The sequence below is a fragment of the Rhincodon typus genome, chromosome 15, assembly GCF_021869965.1.
Source record: "Rhincodon typus isolate 14 chromosome 15, sRhiTyp1.1, whole genome shotgun sequence".
NCBI classification, from domain to species: domain Eukaryota; kingdom Metazoa; phylum Chordata; class Chondrichthyes; order Orectolobiformes; family Rhincodontidae; genus Rhincodon; species Rhincodon typus.
In genome coordinates this window covers 20,029,831-20,054,274 of record NC_063346.1, presented here as the reverse complement: position 1 = coordinate 20,054,274, position 24,444 = coordinate 20,029,831, and the positions used below count along the sequence as shown (strand labels likewise).

Here is a 24,444-nt window from a genome sequence, read left to right as displayed (position 1 = left end):
TTTCTTCAGAAGATTTTCTGAAGAAGGGTCTAGGCCCGAAACGTCAGCCTTCCTGCTCCTCTGATGCTGCTTGGCCTGCTGTGTTCATCCAGCTCTACACCTTGTTATCTCAGTGTCTTTCTTTAAACTGTTTGTATCCCTCTCACAACATCCTTTCCACCTATGTTTGTGTTGACTGCAAATTTGACTACTACTGCTTTCTTCCTCCAAGTCATTTATATATATTGTAAATAGTTGAGTTCCCAGCACTAATCCCAGTGGAACCCCACTGGTCACAGGTCACCAATCTGAAAAAGAACCCCTTATGACTTCTTTCTGCTTTCTACCTATTAGCCAATTCTCTATCCATGTCATTGTACTACTTAAAACATCATGCACTCATCTTCTGACTTAACCTTTTGTATATACCTTGTCAAATACCTTTCGGAAGTCCAAATATATCACATCTCCTGGTTCCCTTCTATCCACTCTGGCTGCGTCTTCCTTGAAGAATTTTAATAAATTAATCAGACATAATTTCTCTTTCATAAAGACATGCTGACTTTGTTTAATTAGATTATGATCTTCCGAATATTTAGCTATTACCTTCTCAATAATTGGTTCCAATAATTCTCCAATGATAGATGTTGTGCTAATCAGCCTATAGTTACCCACATTTTGCCTCTCTGCCTTTTTGAGTGGGGTGTCACATTAGCACTTTCCACTCCTCTAGTACTTCTGCAGGATCCAAGGATTTTTGGAAAGTTACAACAATGCAAGCACTATTTCTGTAACTACCTCTTTTAGGCTTTTAGGATGAAAGCCGTTATGGCTGAGGGGCCTATTTGCCTTTGTCTAATACTTCTCTAGTGATGGTGATGGCACTTAATTCCTCCCCCATATTCTTTAACATTAATGGGATATTCAAAGTATCTTCAACCTTGAAGACTGATGCAAAATATTTGTTTAACTCCTCTGACTTTTCTTTGTTCCCCATAACAATCTCCCCCGTTCAAGTAATGAGATCCAAATTCCAATTCTTAAGCTCAGTTCACAAATGTGGGCTGCTATGAGGTAGACTCTGCAAAAGGCATCTCAAAAGATTTTAGTTGTTTTCATTTGAAGAAGCAAGTGTTAAAACTAAAAGTTTAAATTTAAGAGTTCAGAAAGCCAATTTAATCTCATTCAATTTTGTACAAATTTTTGTTTGAATAAACTTGAATTACTCTTAGCCTGAGTAAATTTTTGATGATTATTACCGATTATGTTATTGGCAGGTAGAATGTTTGGCAAAGTTTTGGAAGTGGTGAGAGTGTGTGTGTCTTGGGGGGGAATTGAAAGTGGGCAGATGGGAGGTGTGGCAGGAGGGTGCAGTGTAGCTTTATTTAGAACATAAGAACTAGGAGCAGGAGTAGGCCATTTGGCCCCTCGAGCCTGCCCCGCCATTTAATAAGATCATGATTGATCTTTTTGAGACTCAGCTCCACTTACCTGCCCGCTCACCATAACCCTTAATTCCTTTACTGTTCAAAACTTTATCTAGCCTTGCCTTAAAAATATTCAGCGAAGTAGCTTCAACTGCTTCACTGGGCAGGGAATTCCACAGATTCACAACCCTTTGGGTGAAGAAGTTCCTCCTGACCTCAGTCCTACATCTGCTTCCCTTTATTTTGAGGCGATGCCCTCTAGTCCTAGTTTCACCTGCTAGTGGAAACAACCTCCCTGCCTCCACCTTATCTATTCCCTTCATAATCTTATATGTTTCTATAAGATCTCCCCTCATTCTCCTGAATTCCAATGAGTATAATCCCAGTCTACTCAGTCCCTCCTCATAATCCAACCCTCTCAACTCTGGAATCAACCGAGTGAATCTCCTCTGCACCCCCTCCAGTGCTAGTATATCTCTTCTCAATTAAGGAGACCAAAACTGCACACAGTACTCCAGGTGTGGCCTCACCAGGACCCTATACAGCTGCAGCATAGCCTCCCTGTTTTTAAACTCCATCCCTCTCGCAATGGCAGACAAAGTTCCATTTGCCTTTGTAATTACCTGCTGCACCTGCAGTCATACTTTTAGCGATTCATGCACGAGGACATCCAAGTCCCTCTGCAATTTTGTACCATTTAAAACGTAGTCCATTTTGCTGTTATTCCTACCAAAATGGATGATCTCACACTTATCAACATTGTACTCCATCTGCCAGACCTTTGCCCACTCACTTAGACTATCAATATCCCTCTGCAGACTTTCAGCATCTTCTGCACACTTTGCTCTACCACTCACCTTAGTGTCATCTGCAAATTTTGACACACCACACTTAGTCCCCAACTCCAAATCATCTATGTAAATTGTAAACAATTGCAGTCCCAACACTGATCCCTGAGGCACACCACTAGCCACTGACCGCCAACCAGAAAAACACCCATTTACCCCTACTCTTTGCTTTCTACTGGTCAACCAATCCTCTATTCTCTATTTCTCGAGCATTTCAAAGCAATAGAAAGGTTCACTATTCACCCAGTGGCAGTGCCATGTTGAAGGTTTAGTCAGTAACATCAGGGTTCAGTCTTTGGCAGGAGCTGATTTCCCTATGGAAGCTAACTTTTGCAATGTAAGTAAAGTGCTGGGAAGTAACCCAAGCTAAAACATGTCATCACTTCATTGTTCCAGTTTGGATTTGTTAAATCTTAATAAAACTGCTATAAAAATCATCAACTGAATATTCTTTTGGAATTTATAGGCTTAATTTTCCTTTTAAATGCTAATATCATCTTTCTCAAAGTGAAGACTTCAGACTCAAATAGAATAAAGTGCTATTTTTGCAAAAGTGCCGAGAAATATCAGCGTTCAGTTTGATGTGAATTTCTGTTTTATTAATTTCACACAATTATAACAGGATTTTGATGTGGTGGGGGAGGAAATGGCCATCAGAGTTCAGCCTGAGATTGAAAGCATTTCCTCCCTACATTGAGAAAGGAGCAGGTGGAGGAATATTAAAATATAAGCTGTCCTTTGTGGTCTCTCGGAGGGAAATATGAAGTTTATTAAAAGTGTCTCTTCTTTTCATACAAAATGGATGTGTAGTTGTTGTTGCTAAATCCTTGAGTAGTTTCTCTGTTCACCTTTTTCTGCAATATATTGTCATAGAAATTTCATATTTCTGATTAGGGAGGGACAAAATCAGTCCGCTCACAAAATTTAGGGCAAAATGGTGTCGGCCATGACGCCCTTGCTCATAGTTTTAGTTTTGCACTTTATGGAAAAGTTCTCTGATTCTCTGCTTTCAGCAAGACTCAGTAAAAAAGAGTATGGAATTCAAAGCAAATATCTGGCTTTCTGTCCCATAGTCTCTTTGAGCACTCTGCCAGCTTGGAGCACAGGGTCAGTGAATTTATGCTTCTGTGTGTAAAGGCTCAACATTCAATTGAATAAATGAATTGTTTACTATTTTGCAGCATCTCCCTCAAGGAGCTGAAGATCATGCTACCTCAAGTAAACTTCAGAGTGCCGAATGTGAAGTTCCTTAAGGACAAGATGGGGGTATTTATCCTTTAAGCTAATTGACAATTAAGTTTTCATGATCATTTCTAACCTGAAGTTAAGTATTTTTCATGTCAATATCTTCATTCCAAGAATGCTCTGGGTCAGAAATTCTGCGTTCAAGTCTCACCTATCTTGGACATGTGTCATAACAAGTAGAAACAGGTTGATTAACAAGTAACTTCAAAGAGTTTTATTCTGTTTACGCCCATTTAAAATGTATGCATTGTATCTCTTTAAAAATATGTGTACCTTAAGTTTCCTTTCCAGAAGCAATAAATCCTGCACAGAAATGCAAAGTTGAGTGACAATTGTCCCTGTAGACAGAAGTTTGATTTCTTTTCCAGTGGCTTCAGATCAGAGCTAAAATCTCTAACAGGATGTTTTGTTTGTTCTGCTTACAAGCTTAAGAGCAATGAAGACCCTGTTTGGGGCATTATTCATATAACCGATGCTCCTCTCCATTGAATTGCACTTAAATAGTCCAGTCATTGTTTGCCTTTACTTTGAATTGAGGTAAACTACCACAATTACAGTTAATGCTGGAAAGATTCCATAACTGATGGCATTTGTTTGTGTTCAGTGCATTGGTTCAGAGCACTCAGAACTGGAAGAGGGCTCAGAACTATCATAGCTGACATTTCCATGAAGCCACATCGGTGTGTGGGCCATGCAGAAAACTGGAAGCTACCATGCAGAGCAACAAATGTTCTCTTTAAGATGAGCACTTGCACTCTGGCCCAGCAATCTTAATAGCACTGCACTGCACAATGAACAAGCCATGCCCAACAAAAAAAAAATGAGAGGGAACATTTCCTCACAGCTGGTAACATCTCACTCCTACAAAATGCAAACACTACCTCAAGCAGCTACCTGAATATAACTGCAGATCTGTGCATTCAACAATGAAGATGCTTCATTGGTAAAAAAAAATTGTCAATGGAACATTATTTTGGAATTAAAATCTATAGGCGTAATTTTCCAATTACATCTGCGCGGAATTTGCAGCTGTTCAAACCAGTTTCTCGGGTGACTGCAGCTGTATATGAGATACACCAGCATCAGGAGGAACAGCAGTAATCCTACTCTGAAAGCGGAGGACAGTGATTCAGTTAGTGCTTTAGCCTGTGGGAATTCCAAACCTCTTATGCCTCCCTCCAAAGAACAAAAAGCCAACCATAACAGCTTCCTGCACTGTGACACCCAACACAGCTGAAGCAACCACCTACTAAAATCATGTTGTGATTCTACCCTTAGACTTTCAGAATACCATTTGCATGATGTTGGCATGTACCTGGCAGACCTACCGGTCCATGGTTCTTGTCAGCTCTTCCACAATGAGGAGCATTCTCACATTGGTGTTAAATCAAAGCTAGCACTCTTACAGTGCTCTGAACAACCGATTGATCTTGTCCTGTCCACAACAGGTTCCAACAGCGTCTGTTTGTGCAGATATCAGCAGATCTCTACCCAGTATAGTTGTTGCAGCAAGTGGCACAAACCATTACAAAGTGCTTTCTGACCTCATTGTAGACTGCTTCCTGTCTGTGTGCTTCATCACAGGATGCTATTTTTGAGAGGTTGTTGAAGTGGTGTATCTAGAACTATAAAATGAACCCCTTAGGAAGTGAGCAAAGTATATTTCTTTGTATGGGTAGTAGGCAAAATTGTTCCTCCTTTATCCATTCTCTACAGTTGTTCCAATGCCTTAAATGCTTTTCACATAATTCTAAGGACTGCCATGGAACGTCAATGATGTATTAATACCATTACTATGAACAACGTAAGAAGCATTAAGCCCAGGCAATTTTTAATACTCTTGTGAGAGTAACGGATAACTTCATCATTAATCTGTCCATTACTACACAAATCACACCATTAAGAATACATTTAAGATATTAGCCTTGAAATTACACTCTGGATTGGCATTCAAAAGCATAGTACATTTATTTCAGTCATATGTCTGCAATTTTATTGGTTAGAGTAACTCATTTATTTTAATACGTGGGAGCTGGGGTCAGTGCAAGTCCTTAGATTACCCTTTTCCTTATTTTTAATTCATTCATGGGATGTGGGTGTTGCTGGCCAGCATTTATTGCCCATCCTAATTGCCCAGAGGATATCTATGATTCAACCACATTGCTGTGCATCTGAAGTCAAATGTAGGCCAAACCTAAAATGCATCAGTGAACCAGATGGGTTTTTACAGCAATTGACAATGGTTACCCAGTCACCATTTAGACTGGCTTTCTATTCCAGATTTTCACTGACTTCACATTTCACCATCTGCCATAATGGAATTTGAACCCACATCTCCAGAATTAATTAGCTTGGCTAGTAGTCTTCTGACATTGGGTGGCATGGTGGCACAGTGGTTAACATTCCTGCCTCACAGTGCCAGGAACCTGAATTCAGCTTCCCCTGTTGAGTGACTATCTGTGTTGTGCCTGCACATTCTCCCTGTGTCTGTGTGGGTTTCCTCCAGTTGCTCTGGTTTCCTCCCACAGTCCAAAGCTGTGCATGTTAGGTTGGTTGACCATGCTAAATCACCCCATAGTGTTCAGGGATGTATAGGTAGATCTATGCCATGGGAAATACAGGGTTACAAGGATGGGGTGGGTCTGGGTGGGATGCTGTTTGGAAGGTCGTGTGGGCTGAATGGCCTGCTTCCGCACTGTAGTGATTCTATGATTATGCCTATGTCACCACCTCCCTAGTTGTTATATATGATCACTATTAAATTTAATCAGGAGAATCCTTTAGATCTTGGTGACTTTCACCTTTACAGAAGTACTTTTTTTTTAAGAAACTCCTGATGGTCTTTTGTTTCTTTATATATTCCAAATGCTCAGTACGACTTTAATTGACACTGGTAATAAGATGTTGCCAGCTTTGGTTGTTGAAGGAGAGAAGGACCTGGAAAGAGTGTATTCATTTAAAAATGAATGCTCTCCAGCCGCTAGCTAAAATTTTTTAAAAGATGCAAAAGCAGAGAATTACAAATACTGGAAATTCAAAGTTAAAATAGAATATAAAATACTAAAAAGTACTCAGCAGGTCAAGCTGCATCCAAAGAGAAAGAGAAAAACAATATTAACATTTCAGGTCATTGACTTTTCATCTGAACAGTGTTGAACTGATCTGGTAGACAGTCCCTTCCAAACAGTAGCATGTTTCCCACACCCATGGCAGCTGCAATAACTCAGGTTATGGGACAGGCTGTGTGCACATCCTGGAGCAGCCCCAATCTCTTTGATTGAAGTCAGCAATTTGCACCCACTGAGGATACTGTTTGGAAGACATTTCAGTCAGGAAATTCAGTGGTTTCCAGGTACTCCTAGGTGAACTAATTAATGTCAATCTTTACACAGGACATGGGAAACTCCAAGGACGACTTGAGTTTTGAGCAGTTTCACCAATTCTACAAGAACCTAATGTTTGAAAGCCAGAAAGTAGTAAGTCTATTTTGTCATGGAAGGTTCAAATCTATCAATGTTTCAGTAGCAGAATCTGTGTATGTTACCAGGCCTGTTGTTCGCTTTTGCTTAGAAACTCCTTTTCATGGAAGCGAGACACAACAATTACTGAGAAGACCGCAGACTTCAAGAATTAATGTTTTCAACTCAGTTCAACAAATCTACATCGTTAATGTATCCGGGTTATGTTACAGATTTGGTGCTGCCAGTTGTCACAATGTTTGACTAAAGATCAATGGAAGCCTTGAAGCCTGATTCCCACACAGAACTAATTCTCATCTCCGTTCATTCACTACTACCTAAACCCAAGTTGTCCAAATATTTCTAAAGTAATTGAGCTGCTGTATCCACATTACCATTTTAAATTTTTTTCTGGTTATTAAAATCTAAAGTAGCAAAGAGATGTGCTTGCCAAATCCCTCTCTATCTAATCTATATTGCCTTCTTCAGTGAAGAGCTTGTCATCATCTACACAGATATCATGGGTACCACTTCCAGTTAACAAAGATTGAAATTAGTCAAAACTAACTCAAAATGTTTTAAAGTGGGACTGATAGACAAAATCAAGAGTATGATTTAATTACCTGCCATCCTGTGGAAATCAGTTTAAAACTGGCTAGATTTTGACTTTCTGTGTTGAACAGTAGGACAAAAATTCAGTCAAAGTTGCTGGGGTCTTTTTTAACACTGGGACCTGACTTCAACTTTTACCAGTCTGTTGTCTGAGCAGTGAGGAAGTAACAGTGAGTTTGCCACCAGACTGCCTTATTGAGGAAGCAGATCAAAGCCAGATGAAGCTCAAAAAGTAAGTTTGAAGTTTTTTGTTTGCTTTCCTTGTGGGGCCAGCAGAAACAGCAGTGCTGCTTTGGACCCAGCAAGGAATGCTGAAACCTCCTTCCCTTGAATATTCCCCTGCCACTCTGTGGATTGTCAGGCCCATCCACAGAATGGTACGGTGGCCACTTTGCTACTATTGACCTTCAGGCTGCGGGAGTTTGAACTGTTACCTGCATCAGATGGTTGGGAAGCCAGAATTAGAATATATTATGCCTATTTTATCCTCCAAAAGGACCTGATGCATTGGAACATTGCCACGTTCACTATCTTCACCAAGCACATATCGTCCTGAATTGGGACTATATAACCATTCTTTCACTGTCACTAGCTCAGAATCCTGGAGCTCCCTCCCTTCAAGCATTTTGGATGTCCCTTCACCCCCAAACTGCAGAGGTTCAAGAGGGCAACTCACCACCACCATCCTAAGGCCAATTGGAGATGGCAACATGTGAATTTCTAATGGACACTGCTGCTCCCTCACCTAAAACTGAGCCACAGTTAAAGTTAGGGCCTGAGGTTTAAACTGAGGCCTCCCAGTTAAGAGTCCTTTGTGTCACATTGTGGTTACTGTCCAAGATGACTCCACATGCTGCAGGATTACACAGGTTATTTGAACACTCACTCCCATAAGACTCTGTAACGTGGTCCCCCTCTATAACCCTGTCGTTACTGTTGTGTGCTTTGACTTTATCTTTCCTGCTTTTAACATAATATGCTGGTTAAAACTAAAACTCATCAGTCAAATGTAATTCATTTCCAGATTCTCGAAAGCCTTAAAATCGAGGGATCTGTATGCATCCTTGGGTAAGGATTTTTGTGTTTTAGTTTAATGCTGGGAAAGTGGAGTTTCGCTTTGTTGATCCAAGGTATCTATAGATCACAAGGTTAACACAGATGATGGAGACATTTAACCCATCGATACTAAACGTTGCAGACTTAAGAAATAAAAGCACAGACCCTCAACGCCATCAACTAACTGCACACTGGATCATTTGACTTTGTGACCTGAATCCATATCATTGCCATGAAAATTGCCTTCCTCATCTATCTTCATTCCCTTTCCTCCAGGCCCCTTGTTCTGTTGTCTTGGCATATCTTACTATAACGTCGCAGAGTTTCTGAATCCGTACCATTTAGTATCTTGCATTCTTTTATAGAGACCCCACTCAGTCATTCCCCCTCAGGGAGTCCCCTTACAGCCCCGGAAATTCTGTGTTGATTCTGTCAGACTTCTGACATAACTAAGCAAGAGGCCACTGCACCCTCCAGAGCAGTAATACAAGTATTGAAAAACATTGCACCTCCTTGTGCTGGGGGTCTGCCTATCTACTGCCATTTCACCGAACATTGATTTGCTCGTTTACAGTTCTTATCTAAATGCGTTTTGTTTTCCTTTACAGGATGTTAGCATCACTGGCAGGGCCAGAATTTGTTGCCCATCTCTAACTGCCCTTGAACTGAGGGGTTTGTAAGGGCCATTTCAGAAGCCAGTTAATAGTGACATTGCTTTGGCTCTGGAGCCACATGTAGGCCAGATTGAGTAAAGATGGCAGATTTCCTTCCCTAAAAGACATTAGTGAACAAGATGGTTTTCAATGACAATCTGTGATGGTTCCCATGGTCATCATTACTATTCATTGTTTGCTTCTTTTCACTCACTGTCCTCTCCCTAGCTCAGGTTCCTCAGTGAATCTGAGCTGTTTGTGTTGGAGTTCTAAATCAATCTTGTTAATTTATGATTGGAAGAGTTGAGGGCCCAAGACCATTCCCTGCACATTTAATATTTTAATCACCAGACTTTCACCCTGACATCAGTTCCCTGATAAGTCTTCAATGATTTGTTTCCTTCAACCAATCTTTGTTCTTACCAACTTTTTGACTTGAAATGCCATTAAGGAAAGGAAAGCCTTGTATTTTTAATGTCCTTTTCGCAATCTCAGGACATTAGTTCTTTGCAGCCAATTAGGTATGTGTGAAGTTTGGTCATTGTTGTAAGATAGGAAACTCTTAAACCAATTTGTGCGCGGTCAGGTTCTACAAACAGCACTGTGGTCGTGGCCAAGTGCTCTGTATGAGATGTTAATTCAATGCTAATCAGGATACTAGGGAACACTCCCTAACTGTATAGGTCCAATGAGGCTTAGCACACCATCCAAAAGGTAGCACCTCTGATAGTGGAGCATACCCACAGTGCTGGACAAGATTATCAGTCTAGAGTCTGTATTCAAGTTTCTTGCTGCTCAAAGATATGCTGCCAACTAACACAGAAGGAAAACACTCCATTCCTTAGAATACAAAATTCTTAGGACGAAGGAGTATTGGCTTCCATTGATGAGGTAATGTGGTATCCAGCTCTGTTACTCGAATCACAGATACATTTCATTCTCTAACATTTAGTTTGCTTTCTGCTTGCAGAAGAACTGATAGGGCCACTGCCTCGGTTTTGTACCTGCATGATTTCCAGCGGTTTCTACTCCATGAACAGAAGGTAAAATGACAATGTCTAGATTGGCATGTAAAATACGATCAAATTTGTGCTTGAAAAATAATTTCTATTGCACTTAAGGGTGAGAAAGAATTTCAAAATTAGACTAACATTTTAGCATCAAGAACAATTGATGCAATTGAAAAGAGGTAGCACATGGAGTCTTGTCCATGCCTCGAACTGCTTACACTGGTGGGTACCATCCTGTTCCACTGAAATTTGGGGGAGTGATCACATATGAAAACTCACTGCAACACATACAAAGACTCCCAAAGTGGGTGACCAGTGCTTCTACCTGTAACTGGCAGGCACCTCATATCAATTTGTAAATTGTGGAGTTAACCCACTGGTGAAACAGTGAGTGAAATGCTGAGGGGCTTAATTAGTGCTTCTTGAATAGCTATGCCTTTATCTTTAAGAAGAGATGTTTTATGGCACAGCAGGGGATACAAGAGCTCCTTCTGGCATTAGCTGAGATGATTTGACAGGAGCCCAAACTCTGGATGTGGCCAACTTGGTGTCCAGAATTGGCTCAGAGCAGCTCTCTCTGAGTGGTTCCATCCATCTGCCTTCACCTGTCGGCATTGTTACTCCTTCTTTACTAAAAGGGAGGGCAAAGGCTGACATAGCTGCTCTGGGGCAAATCTTGCAGTATGCGGACTAGGTGAGGGAGGGGTGGTGTGTCCCAGCATGGAATTTATCGAAAGTAGAAAATTGGTAGCCAGCAAATATGGGGAGTTGTCTTCTACTCTTCAAGTTCCTGTTGTGAGTACAGACTGGCAACATTTACTGTAGGTAAATGACTTCCTCCTTTCCAAACCACAGAAGCCAAGCTGACTTTTCCTGAAGATGATAATTAAGGGAAAATAATACAGCTTTCCTATGTTGGGTATTTTCATTTTATGAAAATCATGTCATTGAAGTTTTCTTTCAGCGCAACCTCACATGCATGCTTTCTCTATAATAACAGGAATCATGGGCCAGTGATGTTAAAAAGGTTCGCGAGCTGATGACTAGGTTTATATATGATACTTACAGAGAAACTAATGAACCCTTCTTCTATATCGATGAGGTATGTAACTTTTCATGATGCACAGCAGATTTAATTAGATGTGGTTAAAATTGCCAATCTTTTTAAGTCTTTTCAAATAACTCAAATGTTCTCAGTTTCTATTCGCATCTAATCATATCTAGTGTACTGATTGCCAAAATATCATAACGTTAGGCCTATTCCTTTGCAAATCTTAAAAGTGGCTGAGTGAGTGGGGTGACTTACTTTTTGCAGCTTCCACAGCTGGTATTACAGCTGATACAATAATTCCACAAGAGTCCAGCAGGAATAACTTCTGCTTCCCCACTCTCCTGGTTCCTGAGATCAGTGAAAGCCTCCATCTAGCTGCTTCCCTGAGAATGGCTCATGTTTCATTCAATTTCCTGGGCTATGAGGGATATTGACATTAACATTTCAGGGAGTTCAGAATTATTTTGCTTTGTTTCAAGAATCATAACTGTCCTGAAAGTGGCCTCTCAGTCAGTCACTCTATGTCGTCTGATCTCACTTATTCCCATTTCACTTTACTTTGCTAACACTCATTTTAAGTGTTTCATTTGCTTTTTAAAATCTCTTCAAGATTCAATTGGTGCAACTGTTTATTGTAGAATATTCCACATCTCAATAACCTTCTGTGTTAAGAAGTAGTGATGATCCTTATCCTTATGAGGCTTCAATCCTCGTATTAAAGTTTTCGATGATACTTTTAAATCACCATTTCTGATTAAAAAGCGAATACCTGAAAATTTGGCAGCTCAAAAGTAGAATTGGGTGGAGTATAGGAGAGTCTCCACAGTAAGGGCCAAACGTGACACTTAAACACAGGCTAATCACTGCGGTGATTCCAGTGTGACAGGCTGATGGTGAGAGTCTCCAACAGAAATGTTGCCAAAGGAATGTATAATGGGTCAAAAACATCAGCACAATGAATGGACACAGTGCACAATTGCCAAAAGAACTTGCTAGTAACTCTGCCTCCTGAAGTGATGTGTGAAGAAAAATACTTACATTTCTCTATCTTCTGTCACAAGCCTAGAATAAGCCAAAATACATTGCGGACAATTAATAATTTGGAGGTGGACATCACTGTTGTAATATTAGAAGCACAAAGAGTCTGATTGAAAAATTTTGCTTCTGCACATGACAGTCCTTAATTCAACCCTGTTCACTTTCCAGTTTGGAAATGTTTTCCTAAAGCAAAAACAAAATGCTGCAGAAACTGGAAATCTGAAATAAAAACACATGATGGAAATACTCGGCAGGTCTGGCAGCATCTGTAAAGATAGAAATAGAATAAATGGGCTAATTTCCCTGATGGGGAGCTTGAAAGTGTAAATGGCATTAAAACTAGAGAGTGGTGGTACACCCAAACCCCTTCCTGCCTCAGTCAGAATTAAGCTGTGAACAGGAAGACCCATCATAGAGGCTTTGCCATGCCACCTTTAATGTCCACTTGAGGATCACACCCCACTGCCAGTGTAGGAGGACCTGTGACCATGCGCGATGCGCCAAACTGCGTAGGCTGCTTGGAGGGGGAGAGTCCTCCAATGGGAGGCAACCCAGTCCTTGATCGAGGTGATAGCCCAACCCTCTGCCCTTTCTGCCAAAGTACCTGCCCATCTCTTTTCCCATGATCGTGGGCCATGGTGCTGCTTCTGCTTCCCCCACTGCCTCTCCTCGCTATCCCCAACATGGCCACAGTTGGAGCCTCCGTTATTGGGACCTAATGTACTCCCCAGTTCTGGGCCTCCCATCACCTGTCACTTACCTGTGGCCTGGCTTGCTCAATGGACTCCTGGGACTCTGGGAAGGGGAAGTAGCCAGCAGCAGCTGTAACCTCCTCCCTGGCACTGCAGAGTTGCTGGTCTCTGATAGCCTCTTTCTGGGACCTCTCCCCACCACCCCTTATGCTGTACCCTCCCGAGGTTTTGATGCTGGGGAAACCTCCCTCCTCTCCCCCAGTGTCCTACTGACTGGTTGGCATGTGGTTTGGTGAGGCTTCCCAAAAAGACACATCACATCTGTCAGCTCTAGAGCTGGTGGGCAAGTCATACCCCACACCCAACACATTTCTGCCCAACATTTTGGGGCATTAAACTGAAGCCTTTGTTTTTGTCTCTTTAGATGCTTCCAGGCCCATTGTCTCATTTGTTGGTTTCCTGACCAGTTTTTTCACCCGTTAGCATGGTTTATCAATGATCCATGGGTAGAGTAGGAGGTTTTAGTTCTGGGTGCTGCTTCCGCAGTAGAGGAGGCTCAACCCTAGGGGGAGTTTTATCTTGGGTAGATGTGGAGATTGAGTAAAGAAGATGTTCAACCACTTGGGGATTTGAGTACGAGGAGAGTTTTGATATGGAGGACACTTTAATAAGGGGGATTGCCACCGCTTTTACAGTATCAGAACATATTTTACATTGTTGTATTTTTGACTTATATTCATTGCAGTACAAAACCATTCACCTCTTTCCATAAATTAGGAGTTGTCGGGAAACTTAAGATTTTCTTACTAGATCAAAACAGAAATCTTCAGCGGGCTACAGTTATACAAACGAGATTCCTTTCTGAGGAAGATTGGTGCAAAATGTTGACTTTACAGATGCTGTGTGAGTTCATATAATCTTAAAATCCCTACAGTGTGAAAGCAGGCCATTCAGCCCATTGAGTTTACACCGACCCTCTGAACAGCATCTCACCTAGACCCACCCTCCTAACCTATCTCTGTAACTCTGCGTTTCCCATGGCTAATCCAACTAATCTGCACATCCCTGGACACTATGGGAAATTTAGCATGGCCAATCCATCTAACTTGCATATCTTGGGAATGTGGGAGGAAACCGGAGCACCTGGAGGAAAACCACACAGACACGGGGAAAATGTGCAAACTCCACACAGATAGTCACCCGAGGGTGGAATTGAACCCGGGTCCCTGTTGCTGTGAAGGGCTACTGCTGTATTTTGTTATTCTTTTCACTGGACTTTTCACATGGAGTGCAGTAGTTCAAGAAGGCAGCTCACCACTACCTTCTCATGGGCACCTAGGAGCAGGCAAGAAATGCTGGCCAGCCAGTGACTCCTACGTGAATAAATTTTAAAACATTCACAAAGTCAGCAATGTTTCATGTGACACTGAATCTCGTCACTTTGTTTTATGAATAGCTGAGGAAGCACAGGTTGCAGCAGTAATGTAATAGAGAGGAAAGTGTCGACTGAAGCATTTTCCCTGAATGCCAACTCTCTGCTTCCAGCAGGGGGAGACATAGCAGAAAAGGAAGAATCATCAAAGCAATGTTGTGCAGGGATTCCCAACCTTTTTCTTGTGAGGGCGTCCCCCCATGTTCTACAAATTTTCCTGACCCTCTGCAACTTCCTACGTTCTTTCTCCTGTTTAAAATTTACTCATACAATTAAACAAATAAATATTTTTATTCGTTTTACTGCATTCATTTTATATGAAACTTTCCACCAGTGCTGGGTAACAATTCTGTCAAGATTTGGAGCTCTGAATGTCGAGCTGGGTGGTAAAAGGATTCCTTCTGCTCCATTTACCAAATGCATGACCAAGTTCTGAAATAGATTTCAGATCAGAAGGATCTGTGTCTGGGTAATTTGGAGGGGAGCTGGGTGTAGAATTAATCCCAAATGAGGATTCAAAAGCAGAAATTACTGGAAAAACTCAGCAGATCTGGTGGCATCTGTGGAGAGAAGTCAGAGTTAATGCTTTGGGTCCAGTGACCTTTCTTCTAAATGAGGATTCTTGTGCTAGTATCTTTGAGATAGATCAGACAGCTCCTGTGTCATGGTGGCCAGTGAGTGAACCTGGTGAACAGGTTGAGTGAAAGCGAAGCGAAATGCAGAATCATCAGATCCCTCCAGGAGCTGGGATCAGTAAAGATACTAACATTTACAGCTGGACATTGCAGTGCTGGAGTAGATCAGATGACAGACAACTGAGAGTTCAATTCTTTGAGCTGTGGATGACAAACCCCACGCCTGATGGACAGACAGCATTGACCTGAGTGCAGGAAGTTGATGGAACTAAGGATTACTAGCTGTACACTCTCCTCTTCACACTGGAACCCACGAATTCAGAAAACACCACTGCTGTTGGCCCCTTGTGACCCACCCCACCACACTGAAGGTCGTTTTCCCATCTAATGACTGCAGGGAAAATTCTGAGGCTCAACAGGACAGCTACTGGAGAGATTTTCTAGAAACAGAATCATAAGACTGTAAGATATAGGAATGGAATTAGGCCATTCGGTCCTTCACGTCTGCTCTGCTGTTAGATCATGGCTGATATGTTTCTTAACCCCATTCTTCTGCCTTCTCCCTGCAATCTTTGATCCCCTTACTAATCAATAACCTATCTATCTGTGTTTTAAATACACTCAGTGACTTGGTCCCCACTGCCTTCTGTGGCCATTGGTTCCACGGATCCACCACCCACTGGCTGAAGAAATTCCTCCTCATCTCAGTTCTAAAGGGCAATACCTTCCCTTTGAGGCTGTGCCCTCAGGTCCAGTCTCTCCTACTAGTGGAAACATGTTCTCCACCTATACTGCATCCAGGCCTCTCAGTATTCTACGTTTCAATCACATTCTTCTCTCATTCTACTGAACTCCATCAAGAACAGAACAAGAATCCTCAACCACTCCTCACATGACAAACCCTTAATCCCTGGGATTATCATTTAAACACTGACTCCTGTGGAACTCCACTATTCACTGGCTGCTATTTTGAAACAGACACCTGTATCCTCACACTCTGCCTTCTGCCAGTCAGCAATCCTCGATCCATGCCATCCCCACTGTTCTGCATGCCTAATACGTTGGGTACAATCCAGTGGGACACTTGTTTGAGAATCCATAACAAGCATAACCTTTAATTTTTCATGATACAAGGACAATTTATTTAAGTGCACGGAGCCTTTAAATATTTTTGCACGACCGTACAAACTCAGTAAGGTAAGGGCCATCTTGTGTTCAGCCTGGGCAGGAATTCTTGGGTTCCAGTGTGAAGAGGAGAGTGTACAGTTAGTAATCCTTAGTTCCATCAACTTCCTGCACTCAGGTCAATGCTGTCTGCCCATCAGGCGTGGGGTTTGTTATCCACAGCTCAAAGAATTGAACTCTCAGTTGCCTGTCATCTGATCTACTCCAGCACCACAATGTCCAGTTATAAATGGTTCTGCTAGTATCTTTACTGATCCCAGCTCCTGGAGGGATCTGAGATAACAAGATATAGAGCTGGATGAACACAGCAGGCCAAGCAGCATCAGAGGAGCAGGAAGGCTGACGTTTCGGGCCTGGACCCTTCTTCAGAAAAGGGATCTGATGATTTTTCATTTTGCTTCACTTTCACTCAACCTGTTCCTTTACATGAAAAAAGAGCATTAGTTCTCACATATACACTGATGACACCCAGATCAACCTCACCACCACCTCTCTTGACTCCTACTGAACAAACTGCTTCTCTGACATCCAGTACTGGATGGGCAGAAATTTCCTCCAATGAAATATTGAGAAGACTGAAGACACTACCTTCAGTCCCCAATTCAACCTCAACTGCTTCTCAAACCCTCAAAAACACTCTGCTATGGCTAGAACTGACTATTCCAATTTTCCCCACCCCCACACCTCCCCTCCCACCAATCCCCCCACTCACATGACTTCCTGTTTCTGCCCCCCCATAAACACAAGGTCACCTGTGCCTTAACTCGCAGCAAATTCCATTCACCTATCAACTCATGCTTGCTGGCCTACATTAGCTCCCCATCAAGCAACATTCTGAGATTAAAATCTTCATCTTTATTTCCAAATCTCTCCACCACCTCACTCTTTCCTGTCTTTAAAATTTCTTTCCAGCTCCACAGGGCTCTGGATATTTGCACGTGGCTAATTCTGGCCAAAGAAAAACCCAAAGAACTGCAGATGCTGTAAATCAGAAGCAAAAACAGAAGTTGTTGGAAAAGCTCAGCAGGTCTGGCAGCATGTCTGAAGAGAAATCAGAGTTAACGTTTTGGGTCTGGTGACCCTTCCCTACCTTGAAGAACTTCTGCTCCTGTCTCCCCTTACCTTGAAGAACTTCTGCTCCTGTCTCCAATGGGAGTTCTGAGGAAGGGTCACCAGACCTGAAATGTTAACTCTGATTTTTCTTCAGTAATTCTGGCCACTTGATCATCCCTGATTTTAGTTATTCTGTTGTGGTGGCTGTGCTTTCAGTTGTTTGGGCTCTAACCAGTGAACTTCCTTCCATAGCCCTCGCTTTTGTCCTAAAAGATGTTCCTAAAACCTACAGCTTTCACCAAGCCATTGGTCATACGTCCTCACATCTCTTTATGCAGCTCAGCGTTGAATTTTGATTAATTTTGCTCTTGTGAAGTGCTTTGGGACATTCATTGTGTTAAAAGCGCTACATGAAATAAGTTGTCGTCTTTTTGTCTGTAGCTATCCTGTAGCATCATGACACATTTGATTTACAGTGACTCAAAGGGGCCAAAGGGCATCATAGCAACACTTTTCTTTATATTCAGGAGATAGATCAATTGTATGACAGTGATTTATATCAGCCTGTAGCTGTATATCCTACTGTGGACATTTCACAGTAGATGTAGAAAGTATCAGATGTGACATCCCAAAATAGGATATAAATCGATGAGCTCGAATGAGAATTTTGTCTCCTTTTCCTTATTGATTGGACTCAACAGTATAGGCTGCCACCTGAGGGAATTATATGGTGATTTATATGGCCCCACCATCTCCATGTATGTTGGGTAAGCAACACTGAGGGACTGCGTTGAAATGAATAAACCAGAGCCGGAAACTCATTGAATGTGAGATGTTTATATTTGCAATTCACAGGGAAGCCACTGGGTGGCAGCGCCATCCTGACTCTGAAATACTGTAGTTTTTAGCAGAACCTTTGGAATCTTCTGTGCAGTTTGATTGGGAAGCTCTGATTTTGAGACCTTTACTAGCCCAGACAGGAAATGTTTGATGGAAAAGGAGAGAGACACACAAGAATCATTGAAAATATTGAAAGAAGAATAAACTCAGGAGATGTCAGACAGACATAATTATTAAAAGAACATCTCTAATTACAAACATGCAGTGATGATCATGAATTTAAAATCTTCAGTTCATTGGTACCATAAGTCCCAGTGTAACATTGCAATTATTCACAGGAATATTAACTCCCTCCTTGAGGAAATGGTATCTGAACGTCAACTGGTTTATAGAGGGAGAGTGAAAAATCTGATTGCAGTAAGTTCCTCAGAGGTTCTGCCAATCAGTAACTGTAATTTTGATCAAAGACTTGCAGAACTGGTAACAGAGTTATTTTCTCCTGAAATTGGATCAGTCAATTGGGAGAACCCTGAAGAACATTTTCAGTGACAGTAATGTTTATTATGCTGTGATGAGCTGGAGTTCACACTCAGAGCTCATGAAGACCTTCTTTTCAGATTTAATATGTGAAGGAGCAGTAATTCTGAATTCGTAGGGATGTAAGTGATTCACTGTGGAGAACAGCAACACCTCCATACATCTGGAGATGTACTGTTCAAAGGTCAAATGGTCTAATCTCTGTCACTAACAGAGATTTTAAATGTTAAAAAAGGACCGAATCTGAGTTTGTTTCAGATTTGGTCCTTTTAGAAATGCACAATCAGTGGTTCCAGTCCTTTCTTGGGTTACTGTTTAGTTGGAACATTGCCTTTTTGATTTCCTTTCACAAATTATTTTTCTCCTTTCTCATTGTAAATTGATTCATTCTTTAGATATTTACCGAGCTCGGATGGTATTTAGCGTCTGGCCTTCATTTAGGGAGTGCTGACAACCCCTTTCTAACTGTGTAGAAGCTCCTGAGGCTGACCCTAATTCTGTTGTTCCCTCACATCCACATAATTATAAATTCAAATGGGGGTGACGGGTTCAGTGGAGACGAATCCCCAGCTGATTCTCTCGTCCTGGCCTTATTAAGAATCCTGGACCCAATTCTGTGCCATCTTTCCATGAGGATAGCTAACCTAGCGCAGTTTGGTGATAAAGTATGATCCAATGAAGGTTCCCTATGGTTTTTAAATTGCACCTTCAATCTAGATTGATTTTGCATGCAGGTTAATTTGCGTTATAGCTATTCATTTTATTCATTGTTTTCCAGTTTTTGACCTATTTGTTTTCAAGAGAAAACACCATCTGGGATACCAAGTATGATTCGATTTGTCCCCAGGACATGAACAACCCATTGTCACATTATTGGATCTCATCATCGCATAACACGTAAGCAATTTACCTCCCCTGTTTTTAAAGGTTTTCTTTTATAAGTTGAAGATTAAAGTGTCTTTTCAGTTGTTTGAATTGATAGTGCATGCATTAACAAAGGTCCATTACTGCTCCTTGAAATCTGAATGGACCTCACTGATATCCTTTGACCACAAGGTGCAGAGCATGACTTGAATTTCTAACAAGGTTAGTCATGCTTTTAAAACAATGTGCAGTCTCTTCATTGAAATAATCAGCACTGATCGAAAATAATCAGTTATCACTATTTTTTGAAACATAAATGTATATGTTCTTAAGATTAGGGTGTTTAATCTTCTGGTTACGTGATATAAATGGAATTACTTATCATAAAATGCTGAACAAAGTTATGGCTCAGGTCACCCACAAACAGTTGTTCCTCTATTAATGAAGAATGAAGGAATGTTTGTGATTCTTTTAGTACTGCAGACCAAAACTGCTTGTTATATCAGGGCAGGAGGGGTCAACGGACTGCTTTCTTTTCCCACTATCTGCTTGGTTGTAACAGAGATTTTAAATGTTAAAAAATAAGGATATGATATATTCAATTCAGTATCTACCAGGGTGTGAATAGTCTTGTACAAAGTAAATCAGGTAAGCATTCTCGAGTTAAATGTTTAAGAGTTAATTTTATTCCTAAAATCCACTTCGGTAAAAATATTAAAACATATTAACAATGTACAAATACATCCACCTTCCCGCAAATGCACACATTCCCTGAGCATGTACAACTTTAGAGAGAATTGCATATTAATCTTGACCAAAATAAAATGGTGATGTCAATAAAGATTCGCTGATTGAATCTGGACGTTTGGCTGCAAATGAGGCAGCTGCTTTTCAGTAGTGGCTGGCGTATCTCTCTTTTCCTGGGAATACTGCTGTAGGAAATCCAACAGCTTTTCATAGACCCTCTCAGTTCAGCTGCAAGGTATTGGACACTTTTTCGCAGCAAAACCAAATTCAGGACTTAGAGGGAATGTTCAGAAGAGGGAGGGGCAAAATAAAAGCCACCCTACTGCCGATAGTATCAATCTGTGTCTGATTCGTTTTCAGCATCCACACACAGAGGTGTGTCACATCAATCCAAATGTAATTCAAAAAAAGTCAGTTGTAAGTTCCTCTAGGAAGCTGATTGGCTCATGTCTGGCACAGTTTCTTTTAGTCCTTTTGAGGGAACACAAGTGATTAATTTCTTTCATACGCAGGTAACTAGAATAGATCTGAATGGGTCATCCTTCATTGATGTGTTAGGAAGGAGGTTATCAACACTTCCAAGAAATCCAGTGTCTTTGTTGGGGCTTTCTCGTCTCTGTCCCAGTGAAGTGACACGTAGCGACGCATTAAGGCAAATTACACTCTGCTGTTCTTAAGTGTCAGTCGGTGTTCTCTACAGTAGTTAAAAATTGCCTCTTTACAAAGTCCAGTGCAATGAAGCAGGCAATTAAATTACATTTTAATGTTTCGTATCACACATCTCCATGATAGCCTGTTTCAGTTTCCCAGAATCCTGCTCCCTAGTTCGTCATTTCTTCACAGTGTCCTCCTATAACAATTTGTAATGAAGATGAAAAGCAATCACAGAATTGTTCCAGTCAGAAGGAGGCTATTCGGCCCATTACTTTCACCGGCTCTCCAAGTGAGCATTATGACTCCTGTCTTCTCCCCCGAATGGTTTTTATTCAAATAATTCTCCAATGTCCCCTCAAGAAAAGTCTTGACTGAACCTGTCATCACCAAACTTCCAGGTGCTGAATTCCAGACACCAACTACTCACCGTGTGAAAAATACTTTTTCTCACATTACATTTGCTCTTTTTGTTCAATAAAAACCTCCTTGCTCTTGTACCCTATGCCCTATTAATGAAGCCTAGAAAATCTTATACTTTATTAACTGCTCTGTCTACCTGTCTTGCTGCTTTTGGTGACTCATCCAGGTTTCTCTGCTCCTGCACATCCTTTGGAATATTATCCGTTTAATTTACATTGTCTCTCAACGTTCTTTGTCCTAAAATGCATCACCTCACACTTCTCTGCATTGAAGTTCCTATTTGCTACTGCATGAACTTGTCTATGAGTTTTTGAAGTTCTGCACTGTCCTCCTTATAGCTTACCGTTCTCCAAGCCACAAACTTTCAAATAGTTTCTTGTGCAACAAGATCTAGTTCATTTATATGTATCAACAAAAGCAAGATCCCAATACTGACCTCAGGGAACAAACCTCCTTTCAACCTGTAAAATATCTGTTAGCTATCACTTTCTGTTTACTACCCACAGTCAATTTAATATCCATGTTACTACTTTCCCTTTTATTTCATGAGCTCTAACCTTGCTCACACACCCTATGGTTCAATACTGTGTGACACTGTATCAAACACCTTTTGGAAATCCATGTACACCATTATGATTATTTAAAGGTATTTGTGTGCCTTCCTTTCAATACGTCAATATTGTCAGATATTTAAAACAGTAGATGCCAAAACTTTTACTAAAGTGACTGATTGTCCACAGATACCTCACAGGAGACCAGGTCCGCAGTGATTCATCAACAGAAGCCTATGCCAGGTGCCTAAGAATGGGGTGTCGATGTATTGAGTGTAAGTTGAATGTGTTGGGAAAGAAACCTATCTCCTCCCTTTTGCTTTCCTTCCGGTCCACGTTAAACAACAAAAAGAAATCCACATTCTCCATGTCTTTCAACATTCAAAAGCAAGGGCCCCTACACCTTTCTCCTGCTGGGACCCCATTGCAAAACTGGAAACTTGCCATGACCACTCTCGAGAACAGTAAGAGCCATGGGATTTGTGGGCAGGATGGTTAAAATCTGTAAGAGTGAGTGGAGTGGAGGAGTGCAGTTAAAAGGAGGGGTTGTAGGATGTAGAGGGTACATGGACATTCAAAAGGTGTGTGAAGCCTAGTGTTTTTACCGCTGCAGGGATGACCTCAAGTTCAGTCATTTTCTGCAAGGTTGAACAAAATGCATAGATTTAATGTTGTCCTTCAGCTAGCTGTTCAGTCTTGGGGAGGGGATAGCCTAGTGGTATTACTGCTAGACTATTAAACCAGAAACTCAGCTAATGTTCTGGGAACATGATGGAATCTGAATTCAATAAATAAAATCTGGAATTAAGAGTCCAGTGATAACCATGAAACTGTTGCTGATTGTTAGAGGAAAAACCCATCTGGTTCACTAACGTCCTTTAGGGAAGGAAACTGCCATCCTTACCTGGTCTGGCCTACATGTGACTCCAGACCCACAAGCAATGTGGTTGACTCTTAACTGCCCTCTGGGCAAATAAGGATGGGCAAGAAATGCTAACATTGCCAGTGACGTCCTCATCCCGTGATTGAATTAAAAATCTCTGCCTGAGTCTGTGGCAACCATTACTGTCTTGGTCCTCATGATCCCAAAATGTTGGCTCAGGACTCCACACTCCAACCCACATTGAGAGGCCCTGTTTTAAAGTTCATTTAGAATCACTTCTCTTCTTGACCTCACCTTCACTCAATTTCGCTTTTAGAATGGCATCTCAAAGTAATCATAGAATCCCTACAGTGCAGAAAGAGGCCATTTGGCCCATTCAGCCTGCACTGACCCTCCAAGGAGCATCGCACCAAGACCAAGTCCCCCACCATATCCCATAACCCCACATTTACCATGGCTAATCCACTAAGCCTTCACATCCCTGGTCACTACTGGCATTTAAGCATGGCTAATCCACTTAACCTGTGTAAATTTGGACTGTGGGAGGAACCGGAGGAAACCCCAAGTAGACACGGGGAGAATGTGCAGACTCGACACAGACAGTCACCCGAGGGTGGAATCAAACTCGGCTTTCTGGCACTGAGAGACAGCAGTGCTAACCGCTGAGCCACCCTGCCGCCTAATTACCCAGCTCCTGTCAGATTTTAATTGATATGCTCTTTTCTTTACAATAATGATGCTACATTTACTTTTAAATGTTTAGTGGATTGCTGGGACGGACCAGATGGGAAGCCAATTATTTATCACGGTTGGACACTTACATCCAAAATCAAGTTTGATGATGTTGTTGATGCCATCAAAGCCCACGCCTTTGTTACATCAGAGTAAGTTTTAACTGTGTGCTTTGATTTATATTTTAGCAGCCAGAATATTGTTGCCACTGCAGGGTCTACCAATTCCACATCAGAAAATCAATCCCTTTAACAAACTGAAACATCCATGTAGTGATTGGAACAAGGTCAGGTCGACCTCATAGAATGTGAGTTCCCTGATTGGGGCTGTTAACCGGGTCCAATGAGGGAGCCCTGGCTGACAGATATAAATAGGAGTGTGAGAGGTTCTATTCACTCGCGAGCTGGCTCTGTGGAAGCTGGGTCAGTGTCCATGGGCTTTCATGGAGTTGTTTCAGTCTGTACAATGGAACAACTCTGTAGTAGTAGGGCATACATATGAAATGTTAATCTACAGGGTTTTTCTACTTGTAGGTTCTGTCTGGAAAAAGGAAGACGGGGACCAAAATATTGGTGCCAGCCACTATGCTGTTTTCCCAATCCCATCACTGGCACTGGCCATTTTAGGATCCTGCAGTTTCTTGGTGTGAGGACACTGAGGTAGACACTAGCTGCTGCGGGTTGAGGGGCCAGTAGTCCAGGAAACTTAACAGGCTCCCTCTGCCTGCCTGACAGTGGATGTGGTCCTACAGAGGGATTATTCTGACCTGGCCCCAGCTCACTACCTCTCTCATGCACATCCATTCCCACACAAACACACACTGAGCCTCATATACATCCATT

The 24,444-nt window shown here is 41.6% G+C and overlaps 1 protein-coding gene across 1 annotated transcript in view; it reads left to right on the top strand.

Annotated features, from left to right (window-relative positions):
* Positions 1-24,444, top strand: part of plcg2 (phospholipase C, gamma 2) — a 189,706-nt gene that overhangs the window by 101,922 nt on the left and 63,340 nt on the right. Inside the window, exons 5-12 of the mRNA XM_048606015.1 lie at positions 3,436-3,520; positions 6,892-6,975; positions 8,594-8,637; positions 10,249-10,321; positions 11,289-11,390; positions 19,530-19,648; positions 22,177-22,262; positions 23,634-23,754. Of these exons, the coding sequence (XP_048461972.1) occupies positions 3,436-3,520; positions 6,892-6,975; positions 8,594-8,637; positions 10,249-10,321; positions 11,289-11,390; positions 19,530-19,648; positions 22,177-22,262; positions 23,634-23,754 (714 nt within the window). The remainder of the gene's footprint in view (positions 1-3,435; positions 3,521-6,891; positions 6,976-8,593; positions 8,638-10,248; positions 10,322-11,288; positions 11,391-19,529; positions 19,649-22,176; positions 22,263-23,633; positions 23,755-24,444) is intronic.